Source organism: Mandrillus leucophaeus, unplaced genomic scaffold, assembly GCF_000951045.1.
Source record: "Mandrillus leucophaeus isolate KB7577 unplaced genomic scaffold, Mleu.le_1.0 Scaffold5, whole genome shotgun sequence".
Lineage (NCBI taxonomy): Eukaryota > Metazoa > Chordata > Mammalia > Primates > Cercopithecidae > Mandrillus > Mandrillus leucophaeus.
In genome coordinates this window covers 6,275,279-6,286,218 of record NW_012105364.1, presented here as the reverse complement: position 1 = coordinate 6,286,218, position 10,940 = coordinate 6,275,279, and the positions used below count along the sequence as shown (strand labels likewise).

The 10,940-nt window shown below is 57.0% G+C and overlaps 3 protein-coding genes across 4 annotated transcripts in view; 2 read left to right on the top strand and 1 right to left on the bottom strand.

Moving 5' to 3' along the window:
• ATP6V1F (ATPase, H+ transporting, lysosomal 14kDa, V1 subunit F) overlaps positions 1-978 on the top strand; it is a 3,597-nt gene extending 2,619 nt beyond the window's left edge. Inside the window, exons 2-3 of one of the 2 annotated variants that reach the window (XM_011995897.1) lie at positions 252-335; positions 497-978. In XM_011995897.1, the coding sequence (XP_011851287.1) occupies positions 252-335; positions 497-698 (286 nt within the window). In that variant the 3' untranslated portion in view covers positions 699-978. The remainder of the gene's footprint in view (positions 1-251; positions 336-496) is intronic. The other variant, XM_011995898.1, reaches the window with a different exon arrangement.
• A 500-nt stretch (positions 979-1,478) lies between these two features.
• Positions 1,479-4,269, top strand: LOC105550839. The gene is made up of 2 exons (XM_011995896.1): positions 1,479-1,955; positions 4,093-4,269. Exons 1-2 carry the CDS (start codon positions 1,535-1,537, stop codon positions 4,200-4,202), a joined length of 531 nt encoding a protein of 176 aa, XP_011851286.1. The 5' UTR covers positions 1,479-1,534; the 3' UTR covers positions 4,203-4,269.
• Positions 4,270-4,362: 93 nt separating this feature from the next.
• On the bottom strand, positions 4,363-8,446 carry LOC105550920. Its single transcript, XM_011995992.1, has 6 exons — positions 8,389-8,446; positions 8,137-8,240; positions 5,051-6,196; positions 4,834-4,967; positions 4,592-4,762; positions 4,363-4,507 (listed from the first exon to the last, which is right to left on the bottom strand). Exons 1-6 carry the CDS (start codon positions 8,444-8,446, stop codon positions 4,441-4,443), a joined length of 1,680 nt encoding a protein of 559 aa, XP_011851382.1. The 3' UTR covers positions 4,363-4,440.
• Positions 8,447-10,940: the final 2,494 nt, after the last annotated feature.

Genomic DNA, 10,940 nt, shown 5'->3' with positions numbered 1-10,940 from the left:
GCAAGCTCCGCCTCCCGGGTTTAGGCCATTCTCCTGCCTCAGCCTCCCGAGTAGCTGGGACTACAGGCGCCCGCCACCTCGCCTGGCTAATTTTTTGTATTTTTTTGGTAAAGGCGGGGTTTCACCGTGTTAGCCAGGATGGTCTCGATCTCCTGACCTCGTGATCCGCCCGTCTCAGCCTCCGAAAGTGCTGGGATTACAGGCTTGAGCCACCACGCCCGGCCAAATATGTCCCTAATTTTCATTACCAGTTCACTTGGAAGCGTTTCGGGCAGCGTTGCAGAAGCCAACCCTAGTCAGCATGACCCTCCGCTTTGGGATGAAATTGATTCTTGGTAGAGTTGACATAGGGTTGAGCGTGGCAGCCTTTCCCCTTGTTCTCTGTGCCCTCTGGGTCACGCTCATTCCCCTCCACTGCCCAGCCCAACAACTTGGAGGCAGGAGAGAAGGCAGCCCCCAGAGCTGCCCTAGACTCCCGTCTCATCTCTCCCCACAGGCAGTTTCTAAACCGGGATGACATTGGCATCATCCTCATCAACCAGTACATCGCAGAGATGGTGCGGCATGCCCTGGACGCCCACCAGCAGTCCATCCCCGCTGTCCTGGAGATCCCCTCCAAGGAGCACCCATATGACGCCGCCAAGGACTCCATTCTGCGCAGGGCCAGGGGCATGTTCACTGCTGAAGACCTGCGCTAGGGGACTCCTCACAGCCCTCAGCCCTTCCCTCGTTTCCAGGCCTCTCCGCAGGCTTGCCATCAGCCTTCTTTACTTTTTGAGCCTCTGATTTCCAATTCCCTGCCCATTCCCACTCCATTAAGAGGTTAGGTGAGGCATTTCTAGGTTGCTGGGGCTCTGCTGTTAAAGCTGGTTAAGGAACAGGAAGCCTGACCATCTCCCTCCACTACCTGTTCCCTGTGCTGTTACACAGTGTCATTGTTGATGTTAAATTAAAGTCATATTCTTGCTTCTCTCCAAACGGGCTGGGTGCTGGAAAGTGCATGTGTGGGGTGAGGCCATGGGGCAGATTCAATTGGCAAGGATGGAAAAGGTGCTGCCAAAGACAGGCATAGAAGAGCTGGCCCAGGAGGATCGTGCTGGGAGGCAGAACTCAAGGACTGGTCCTTGGATCAGAGAAGACCAGCTCTGGTCTGGGAAGGATTGGGAGGAAGCTTGAGCCCAGCCCCCACCTCCCCCACCTTGCTCAGCATTGGGCTGGGAAGGGGGCCAGACCCAAAGGACAGACGCAGAAAGCACACAAAACCTGGAAGCCTCTGATGCCAGATCCCGCGTGGGCCCTGCGGGAGGTTTGGGGAGCAGGGCTCTTAGCCAGTGGGCCCTGGCCCCAGGCTGCCTCAGGAAGCTGGGTTCATGGGGTCTGCTGGGAGCACAGCAAGTAGAACCCTGGCCCTGTGTGAGGTGAGGCATGGTTGCTAGGTGACTGCCAGGGCAGCCACTTGCCATCAGAAGCACTCTGCTTGCTGTGCTCACCCCTCAGCTGCAGCCACCCTGGTGCCACTCCTTCCCTGGCCACCATGTCACGGCAGCTCAACATAGACACGTTACGGCAGAACTTCTGGAAGGAGGAATATCTGAGGGAAAAGATGTTGCGCTGTGAATGGTACCGCAAGTATGGGTCGATGGTGAAGGCCAAGCAGAAGGCTAAGGCTGCAGCCCGCCTGCCCCTCAAACTGCCCACCTTGCACCCCAAAGCCCCACTCTCACCCCCACCCGCCCCCAAGTCAACCCCTTCCAAGGCGCCCAGCCCTGTCCCAGAGGCTCCTTTTCAGTCAGAAATGTACCCAGTACCACCTGTCACCCGAGCCCTGCTGTATGAAGGCATCTCCCACGACTTCCAGGGGCGCTACCGCTACCTCAACACTCGAAAACTGGACATGCCAGAGACGCGATACCTCTTCCCCGTCACCACCAGCTTCACATACGGCTGGCAGCTGGGTGAGCCCAACCTCTTGGAAATCACCTCAAAGACAGAGCACCTGCCATGTCCTAGGGAGTGGGCATCCTAGTGAAGGGTCCAGACCATAAACAGAGCAAGGAGATGACCAAGAAGTGTCAACATGTGCCACAGAACTAGGGAGTGGTGGTGGGCGGGGAGGCAGCGGCCATGTGCTGCTATTTATTGGATTTTCAGGAAAGGCCTTTCTGAGGACCTGAGGCCAACAGCCAGATGATAAGGATGGGTTTGGATTTTATTTGGTGTGCAGGGAAGCTGATGGAGGGTTCTAAGCAGGTTTCAAGAGTGACACTGATGAACCTTTTAAAAAGTCACCCTGGGCCGGGCGCAGTGGCTCACGCCTGTAATCCCAACACTTTGGGAGGCTGAGGCATGCGGATCACAAGGTCAGGAGATCGAGACCATCCTGGCTAACATGGTGAAACCCCATCTCTACTAAAAATGCAAAAAATTTGCTGGGCGTGGTGGCGGGTGCCTGTAATCCCAGCTACTCAGGAGGCTGAGGCAGGGGAATGGTGTGAACCCGGGAGGCGGAACTTGCAGTGAACCGAGATCTTGCCACTGCACTCCAGCCTGGGCGACAGAGCAAGACTTCGTCTCAAAAAAAAAGTCACTCTGACCTGTATGTAGGCAGTGGCTTTTTCAGGGGAAATGGTAGAATCTGGCACTGAGTTGGGCATCTATTTTGTTACCCTGTGGTAGTGGCCTGAGGAATCAGTAATAGAGCTGAAATCAATTCAGGATGTTTTGGGGGAAGACTCAGTGGAACTCACCCATGGATAGAATGTGAGAATAAGGGGAAGAGAGAACAATCGCCCAGGTGTTTAGCTAAAGCCGCAGTGACAGGGAAGACTGGGAGAGGTCAGGGCTGGAGTGTGCATGAACAGGTCCTGTTTAGTCATGTGTGTTTGCCTATGTTATGCTTGAAGTGTCTGTAGGGTGACTGTGTCTATAAATCTGGATTGAAGTCAGAGCTGAAGATGCAAATTCGGAGGTCATTTGAATATAGGTGCTTTTTTTTTTTTTTTTTTTTTTTGAAGCAGAGTCTCACTCTGTCACCCAGGCTGGAGTGCAGTGGCATGATCTCGGCTCACTGCAACCTCTGCCTCCCAGGTTCAAGAGATTCTTCTGCCTCAGCCTCCCAAGTAGCTGGGACTACACAGGCACGTGTCACCATGCCTGGCTAATTTTTGTATTTTTAGTAGAGACAGGGTTTCACCATATTGGTCAGGCTGTTCTCCAACTGCTGACCTCGTAATCTGCCCACCTTGGCCTGCCAAAGTGCTGGGATTACAGGTGTGAGCCACTGCCCGGCCTATAGGTGCTATTTAAATCCATGAGATCACCTAGGGAGCTCAAGTTGCTGGAATCTGATGGGAGTAGGGGCAGGAGGGCTGAGCCAGAGGCTGGTAGGGGATGGCGTAGGCAGGAAGGCTGTCCATCTGGGCTGAGTCTTTTTTCTGTGAGGTTGAGTCAAGGCCATCAGTGGGGAGGGAGCCGAGCTCAGGCAGTGGAGTAGCAGAGATGAAGAGGAAAGGTGTGGAACAGGCATGTGCCAGAGAGGGCTGCTGGGCGATGTTGCTGCACGTCCCATTGCTGTCTGTGCTCATGAATGTCAAGTGAGACTCCTCGGCCCTGTGTCCTTCTCCAGCTGCTTGAGTGTCTTGCAGAAAAGGTGGATGGTTGGGGATTGACTCAGTTGAGATTTTGCCCCCAAACATCCCTTTCCCCCAGGCCCCTAAAGGGAAAGTCAGGGAAATAACTTTCTAACAAAAGCAGGAGGCAAGCCCTAGAAGGGGGGAGCAGGAGACAGAAGGAAGTCCCATCTCTTCACAGTCTGTCCCTGTGACAAGCAGGCTAGGGTGGCCCCCCTCCTGGCAGGTAGAGGATCCTGAAGCTGGGGTAATGATGGCAGATGGCTGCTGTATGTATCCTGGCCTCCAACCAGCTCCCAGTATTTGCAGGTAGCTCCCATGCCTCCAAAGCATTTTCTGTTTCTTCCCACAAAGTGGCTACTCCACTGACGGATTCCTAGGGCTGTGCAGACAGACAGGGCTCCCATGCTCTGTGTGTCCTTCCCTCAGGAACCCATGTTTGGCCTCTAATATCTTTTCCCAGGCCCCCCAGTGAAGCAAGAACTGGTCTCCTGCAAGATGTGCCGCATTGAGTCATTCTTCCGCAAGAACGGGGCCTTCGCACTGCTTGATCCCCGAGACCTGGCCCTCTGACGGTGGGCCAGGTGTGGGCTTAGGGGAGGGAAGAAGAAATAACAGGCCTCCTGGTGGGGCAAAGCTGTTGTGTGTGTCTGTGCTCCTCTGCCCTCCCTGGCCCTGAGGCTGCATTCAGGCCTTTCTGAAACTATCTGACCTGCAAAAGTTGCCCTCTTGCTTTTTCCGTAACCCTCATCTCTTTAATCATCCCTTTGAGTACCCAGCAATGACCAGAGGGGGCTGGGAAGGGCGAGCACTACTCTGCAGGCACGGGATCCGCAGCACCAGGGGAACACAGTAGTTCCAGGAAGTTCTGAGTGTTCCTGCGGAGAGAGCGGCCTGTCGTCTCGGAGGCCAGGGAAAGGGGACTCCTACCACCGCCACGAGCCTCCTTGCCCGCCCCTCACCTGGCCCCGAGGGCCCGCAGCCGCCCGGTCCTCTCCTGATGCATCTGTTCCAGCTGCTCCTGCAGGGCGCGCCGCCGCCCAGTCGCGTCCTCCTGGCGGTGCAGATCGCTGAGCGTCCGCGGCTCAGTGGGGCGGGCGGGGCAGCACCTGGCACACCCGCCCCTCGCGCCCCGCCCGAGTCACTGCCAGAGTGCAGTCCGCTCACTTCAAAGGGACCCGGGCGCACTAAACTCGGCCCCTACCCGTGCAGGTTCCTTGTGGCCCCACCGCCTTCTGGGGGTCTTGCCTGTGGCGGGAGTTGAGCCAGGCTGGGCGGGAGCCCCACGGGGTGAACCCAGCAGTGGCGGTTCCTGGCGATGTGGAGGCGTTCCAGGACCTGCAGAGGGGCAGTCAGCGTCCGGCCGCCCCTCGGTGCCCCGCCCGCCCCAGGCAGGCCCCAATCCCTGCGTGGGGACGCACCCGGAGCCACTGCTGCTCACGGTCCCGCCGGCGCCGCCACCTGGCTGCGCTGTGCAGCGCCAGCAGCCGCTGCAGAGCCGTCTCCTGCCGCGCCGCGCTCAAGCCCGCAGGCGCCTTGGCCTTGCCTAGGGGCGCCGGCCACGCGGCCTTCGAGGCCTTGGGACGCTCAGGACCGACCCCCCGACCCCGGAGGGCACCCGGAAGCCGAGCCTGGCCCACCTCCTCCTCTCCCGGGCCAGGGCCCACTCCAGGGCCCTGCAGCCCGTGCGGATTGCGCTCCGGGTCTGGGGTACCCCGAAGACCCCCGGGGAGCCCCTGCTGCCCGGATACCTTGGCGCGCAGGGTCGCTGGCATCACAGCTCCGGCTCCGCGACCTGGAAGCAGCTGCCGGGCCGGGGGCTTCGGGCTGGGAAGCGCAGCCCACGCCCCCTCCTTGGCGACCCCTAGCTTTGCCACCGCCGGTGCCGACTGTTGTGTCTCGCCTCTGATCCTGTCCTGCATCATCGCGGTAGTCCTTCTCCGGAGGTCTGGGCTCTCCCTGCCCACAGGCTTTGGAGTCTGTGCTTTCAGGGACCCGCAGGAGTCCCATCGATGGCTCCGGGAGCTGCCTTCCTCTGGGAGCTGTACAGTGGCCTCCCCGGGAGCCACCTCCCAGGCTTGTGAGATACTGCCTTCCCAAGACCGCAGCATCTTCTTCCCCAGACTCTGGGGACTCGCCTTTCCCTGGCACTTAGGACTAAATTCTCCTCGACTCTGAGGAACGCCCGTGTTCTCACCCAGGGGGGCCTCCTCTCTCTGACCCTGAGGAGCCCTTGGGCTCTGGCCCCTCTGTGTCTTCACCCTCTGACGCTGAGGAGCATCTTTGATCTCGCCCCGGGAGGCCTCCCCTCTCTTATGCTGAGGGGTCTCTGCTTTCTGATCCTGAGGGTCCTCCTCTCTCAGACTCTGAGGGGTGTCCATCCTTGGCGGTCTTTGAAGTTCTGCTCTCTCCTGGCCCAGGTGCGGGTCCCAGCCCAGTCCTTCAAGGGCATCTTGGGAAGGCAGGTTTTGGGAGGGCAGGTCCCCCGGCCCAGGGGTCCCGGGAGTGAGCTTTCTTTCCTGGGTCTCAGGTTCTGCCTCACTCCTCTCTTCCCTCTGGGCCAGGTCCTGGAAAGGAAGAGCACTTTGGGCCCAGGCTTGAGAGGGAACCTGCAGACCCGACCCCAGGGGCCAGCCCTTGCCTGATTCCTGAATTTGTTAAAGCCATTTAATGTAGTGTGGAAGGTGCTTCACTGAAAAGCCTCCCCCTCACCCCAGCAGCCTCCTCCCATGCAGACCCACCCCTGCCATCCCCAACCTGAGACGCTTGACCTTTTCACCTTGTACTCTGAGCTGCCTGGCACCCCAAAGCTCCTCCTGGTAGTGGGGTTCAGCTCTTTTAAGGAGCCTGAGGAAGAAAGACCGGTGTTGGGAGCTCATGTCCCCTCGTGCACAGTCCACCTAGACTAGAGCCAGGAAGTTTAGGGAGTCCCAGCACCTGGCTAGGGGTGCCCTGAGGGCGCTGTCTGAACCTCAGGCTGTCACAGTTCATCAGCCAGCCACGCACTTATTTGTCATGTGTGCCTGCCAACAGCCCACCCCATCCTTCTCATCCTCCCAGCCAAGGCAGACCACTCCAGGGGGACCTGCACAGCCTCCTCCTCAAGACCACCACGGGAGGCCTGGCAGTGAGAAGGGTCATGGTGCTGGGCGCCTGGGTCCCTCAGCACCGGCTACTCCCACTTTGTCCTGGTGTGCCCATCAGGCCCAGAGAAGAAACCCGCTCTGGGCATCTTACTTTTTACTCTTACTTAGAAGAAATCTCCCTTAGCCTTTTCTTTGTTTCTGACAGCAAAATCAAAGGAAATTCAAGATGAAATTTTAGGCCAGAGGCTGGCCTAAAAACTGCAAGTGTTCATAATTAACAAAAGAAATCTAAAAACAGAGATGATGTGTTGCCGCTCCCCTGCAGCTGTGGAAGGAGGAGCGCTGTTCTGCATCCATAAAACTGGTTAAAAGGGATTTCATAAGGTCTGAAATGGAGATCTTTCCCAAGAATACTGCAGCTTGTTCTCTTGTGCAATATCAGACGTGTGAATATTCATAACAGTAACCAAATGGGTGCACTCTCTGTGAAAACACATCTTTCAAAGAGTTGTTTGAACAAAGGAGTCTTGTAAGACTCCTGGGCCTTTAGAAATAATTGCCACAAACTGCAAAAACAACCTCCAACCTCCCGCCTCTAATTCTCATCGGTTGTCTTACTAGAAAATTTATTTCTCTGGTAATGTTATAATTGATATCCCTGTCTTCTCAAGGTATATATCCCTGTCTTCTCAAAATACTTGTAAAAACTTCTCTGTCAATCAGAAAATAATTATTGGCAGTTTTCTTCTCTCTCATGTGCGTGGTGGAACAATAAAAAGCTTGTGGCTTTGCTACATCTATTATTTAACAATTTGAGAGTCTGTTTCATTTAAATTAATAGGCTCAAGGCTCATAGTATCCATTCCACTGCCTGTTTATTGTCATGCTGTTTCTAGCCTGTGATCTAAAGACAGGCACCCAGTCTCCTTGATCTCTGTATATCTCCAGTGCCCAGCTGAAGGGTGGCAAAGAGGTGGCCTGTGCCTGGCTGAAGGGTGGCAAAGAGGTGGCCTGTGCCTGGCTGAAGGGTGGCAAAGAGGTGGCCTGTGCCTGGCTGAAGGGTGGCAAAGAGGTGGCCTGTGCCTGGCTGAATGGTGGCAAGTAGGCGGCCTGGAGTTGGTATTGTGTTCCCTCGTCCCTGGGCAGCCAGTGATGCTCATTCCTGAACTTTCTCCCCTGAACCCCAGTTTAGCATCAGAATCCTACTGGACGCACTGCCTGAGACAGCTGGTACCAACCAGGTGGAATTGGCACATCAAATAAAACCTACTTGCCATCGCTGGGTGTCCTGGCACTCCATCAGGAAGTGTGAGATGAAGAATGAGTGAAGAATGAAGTCCTGGGACTTGGGGAGAGGACTTTCCTGCCTCATCCCAATCCAGTCTGGCTGCCCCTGCCCTCCCAGTTGTCTGACAACGTACCGCGTGTGGGCTCTGCAGGTCCTCCAGGGCTCTCCCACCCTTGGCCTGCACCACTCCCGGCTTCACCCAGATCTGGGGCCGATGATGGGTCTCCCGCCTGCCCCCTGCAGGAGTTCAAGGGCTGCCTCTGATGCACCTCTCTGGGCCCATGGGCTCTGGAATGGGAGGGAGTCTGCCTGCCAGTCTCCAGAGACCCCCACCCCAGCATGCAAACACTTGAGGCCCCCAGTGCCCTCCCTCCTCCCCCATCACCAGATCCTGGGAGCTGGAATTTGGAGATTAACCTTTCCAGGGGCCGTGGGGCAACCATGGGTGCAACTAAGAGCCCAGGAGGCATAACGAAGGGCACTGGCAGGACTGCAGAAGGTGACCGAGAAAGAGCCCAGTTCACAGAGGGAAAGGCAGGATTCCCCAGGGAGACTCACCCTTCCAGGAGCTGATGGTTCTGGCTCAGGGAGTCCCTGTCCTGGGGTAGAAGGTGCAGCCTAGAATTCTGGAAGGGTTGGGGACAACCTAGTCCACATGGCTCCATCCCCCAGTGTGGCTGCCAGGCTTTAAGATGGCCCCTAAATGATCCCTGCCTCCTGGAATTCATACCCTCTGTGCCCGCCACTTCCCCTCCACGCAAAGGAGCTTGGAAACGGATCCCTCCTCCCAGTTGAGTCTCAGATGAGACCACAGTTCTTGCCAGCAATGTCGGCTGAACCCTTCCTAAGTTGCACCACGAACACCCGCTCCTGCTACAGCTGAGGGTGCCTTGGCCCAGAGAGGGCTACTAACCTGCCCAAAGTGACTCAGACAGCTGCTGGCTGAGCCAGGACTGGGACCCACATTCCCAGTTCCCCACTCTGTTCTGGGCCCAGTCACCACAGCACCCCCTCCTGGAGTCTCAGCCCAGCTGCAGCCCTGGAGGGAGAGGCCGATGGCTGGGGCTGTGGGCGCCTGTGTCTCAGCGGCACACTTCATTGTCTTTGCTCTCTGGGGCCCTGCCAGGCTGCTTTCCTCCCACGTGGCGGTCACATGGAAAGGCTTCCAGGTATCACCACACAGGTGATTTGACCAAGACAGTCGTTAGCTGTGGAATGAGAATAACGGCCTGCCTGGAAGAGCAGGCCCTGTGTGCCAGGCGTAGTCCACTGTTCCTCCTGACAGCCCTTGGAGAAAGATCTCTTCTTGTGGGTGTTTTCTTTCTTTCTTTTTTTTTTTTTTTTTGGCGGGGGAGTTGGGGGTAAACGGAGTTTGGCTCTTGTTGCCCAGACTGGAGTGCAATGGTGCAATCTCAGCTCACCGCAACCTTCACCTCCCAGGTTCAAGCGATTCTCCTGCCTCAGCCTCCCAAGTAGCTGGGATTACAGGTACAGGCATGTGCCATCATGCCCGGCTAATTTTTGTATTTTCAGTAAAGACGGGGTTTCTCCATGTTGGTCAGACCGGTCTCAAGCTCCCAACCTCAGGTGATCCGCCCGCCTCAGCCTCCCAAAGTGTTGGGATTACAGACGTGAGCCACCGTGCCCGGCCTCATGGGCATTTTCTAGCTGAGGAAAGGTAGACTCAGAGCCCACAGGGGGTTCAGCATGGAGATTCGAACCCAGCCCTGTCTCCAAAACCGTGCCCCTTCTACTTGCCCTCACCACAGCAGGGCCCCAGTGTCCCCAGAACCTCTGTCCCCGCCGTGCCCCCTCACCCACTCACCAGCTGCTCGGGGTCCCCACCCTTGCTACCACCTGGCTGACAGTGCTGGCTCCATGCATGCTGGGCCTGGCCCCTCGGACCGAAAAACTGGGCCTGGGGTGGCCAGAAGAGGCCCAGCTCCACACCAGTCAGCAGCTCCAAGTCCCACAGGAGCTGCAGGAAGATGGGGTGCCAAGGCGTGAGGGGGCACCCACCCTGGCCTCAGCCACACCCCCGGCCAGCCCCTACCTGCTCCTGGGCCCGCCGACTTCGCTCCATCTGCAGCAGCACAAGGGGCAGCTCCAGCCCCCGGGGACACCCGCAGCCTTTTTGCACCTGGAGGGGCAAGGTGACGTCAGGCCCCCGGCTGTCTCCTTCCTTCTAAGGCAGTGCCCCTCCCTCACCTGCCAAAGTGCAGCCCGGAGCTGGCCTGGACCTGCGGGGCACCGGAAGAGATACTGGTACAAAGCCAAGGCCTGCCTGGGGCTACAGGGGAGCCCTGAGCCCCCCGGAGTGGCTGCCTGCGCCATGCAAAGCCTGGAGGGAAACGGAGGACAGGCAACCAAGAGCCAGGAGCAAGGAGGGACAAAGGCTCTGATCTCAATAATGCAGGGCTTGACATCTGAGCCCCGGCTGGACCGCAGCCAAGCCTCATAGACTCTGGCCTGCCTCAGGAGACGGTTTTTGTGGCCCTAGGGGTGGCAGCATGGAGTGAGCAGTGTGACCCTGAGAGAGGGAGATGTACGCATATGCTTGTTTACAGCCCCCAGCGAGCATTTGTTTGACATATACTGTATACGCGTACATCTGAACATTAGCTTCACAGCTGCATTATTTGGGCGCACAATATGCCCAATATGGGTAGCAATAGCAGCTGCTACCAAAGTCTAGCTTGTGCCAGGATGAAGACGCTTCATACATATAATCCTTTCTTGCAGCAACTCTATGAAGTAAGCTCTATTATTATCCCTAATTTATAGGTAAGAAGACTGACTCAGAAAGCAACTTCTCCTAGGCCAAGTGTGGTGGTTCACATATGCAGTTCCACCACTTTAGGAGGATGAAGTGGGAGGATGGCTTGAGCCCAGGAATTTGAGACCAGCCTGGATGACATAGCAAGACCTCATCTCAAA

Excerpts from the sequence above, each read along its gene's own strand:
- LOC105550839 (XM_011995896.1), top strand. The coding sequence starts at position 1,535 with ATGTCACGGCAGCTCAACATAGACACGTTACGGCAGAACTTCTGGAAG. Across the intron at positions 1,956-4,092 it reads CACATACGGCTGGCAGCTGG|GCCCCCCAGTGAAGCAAGAA; the intron begins GTGAGCCCAACC and ends ATCTTTTCCCAG.
- LOC105550920 (XM_011995992.1), bottom strand. The coding sequence starts at position 8,446 with ATGGTTGCCCCACGGCCCCTGGAAAGGTTAATCTCCAAATTCCAGCTC. Across the intron at positions 4,968-5,050 it reads GTGAGCAGCAGTGGCTCCGG|GTCCTGGAACGCCTCCACAT; the intron begins GTGCGTCCCCAC and ends GCCCCTCTGCAG. Across the intron at positions 4,508-4,591 it reads CTGCGGGCCCTCGGGGCCAG|GAACACTCAGAACTTCCTGG; the intron begins GTGAGGGGCGGG and ends CTCTCTCCGCAG.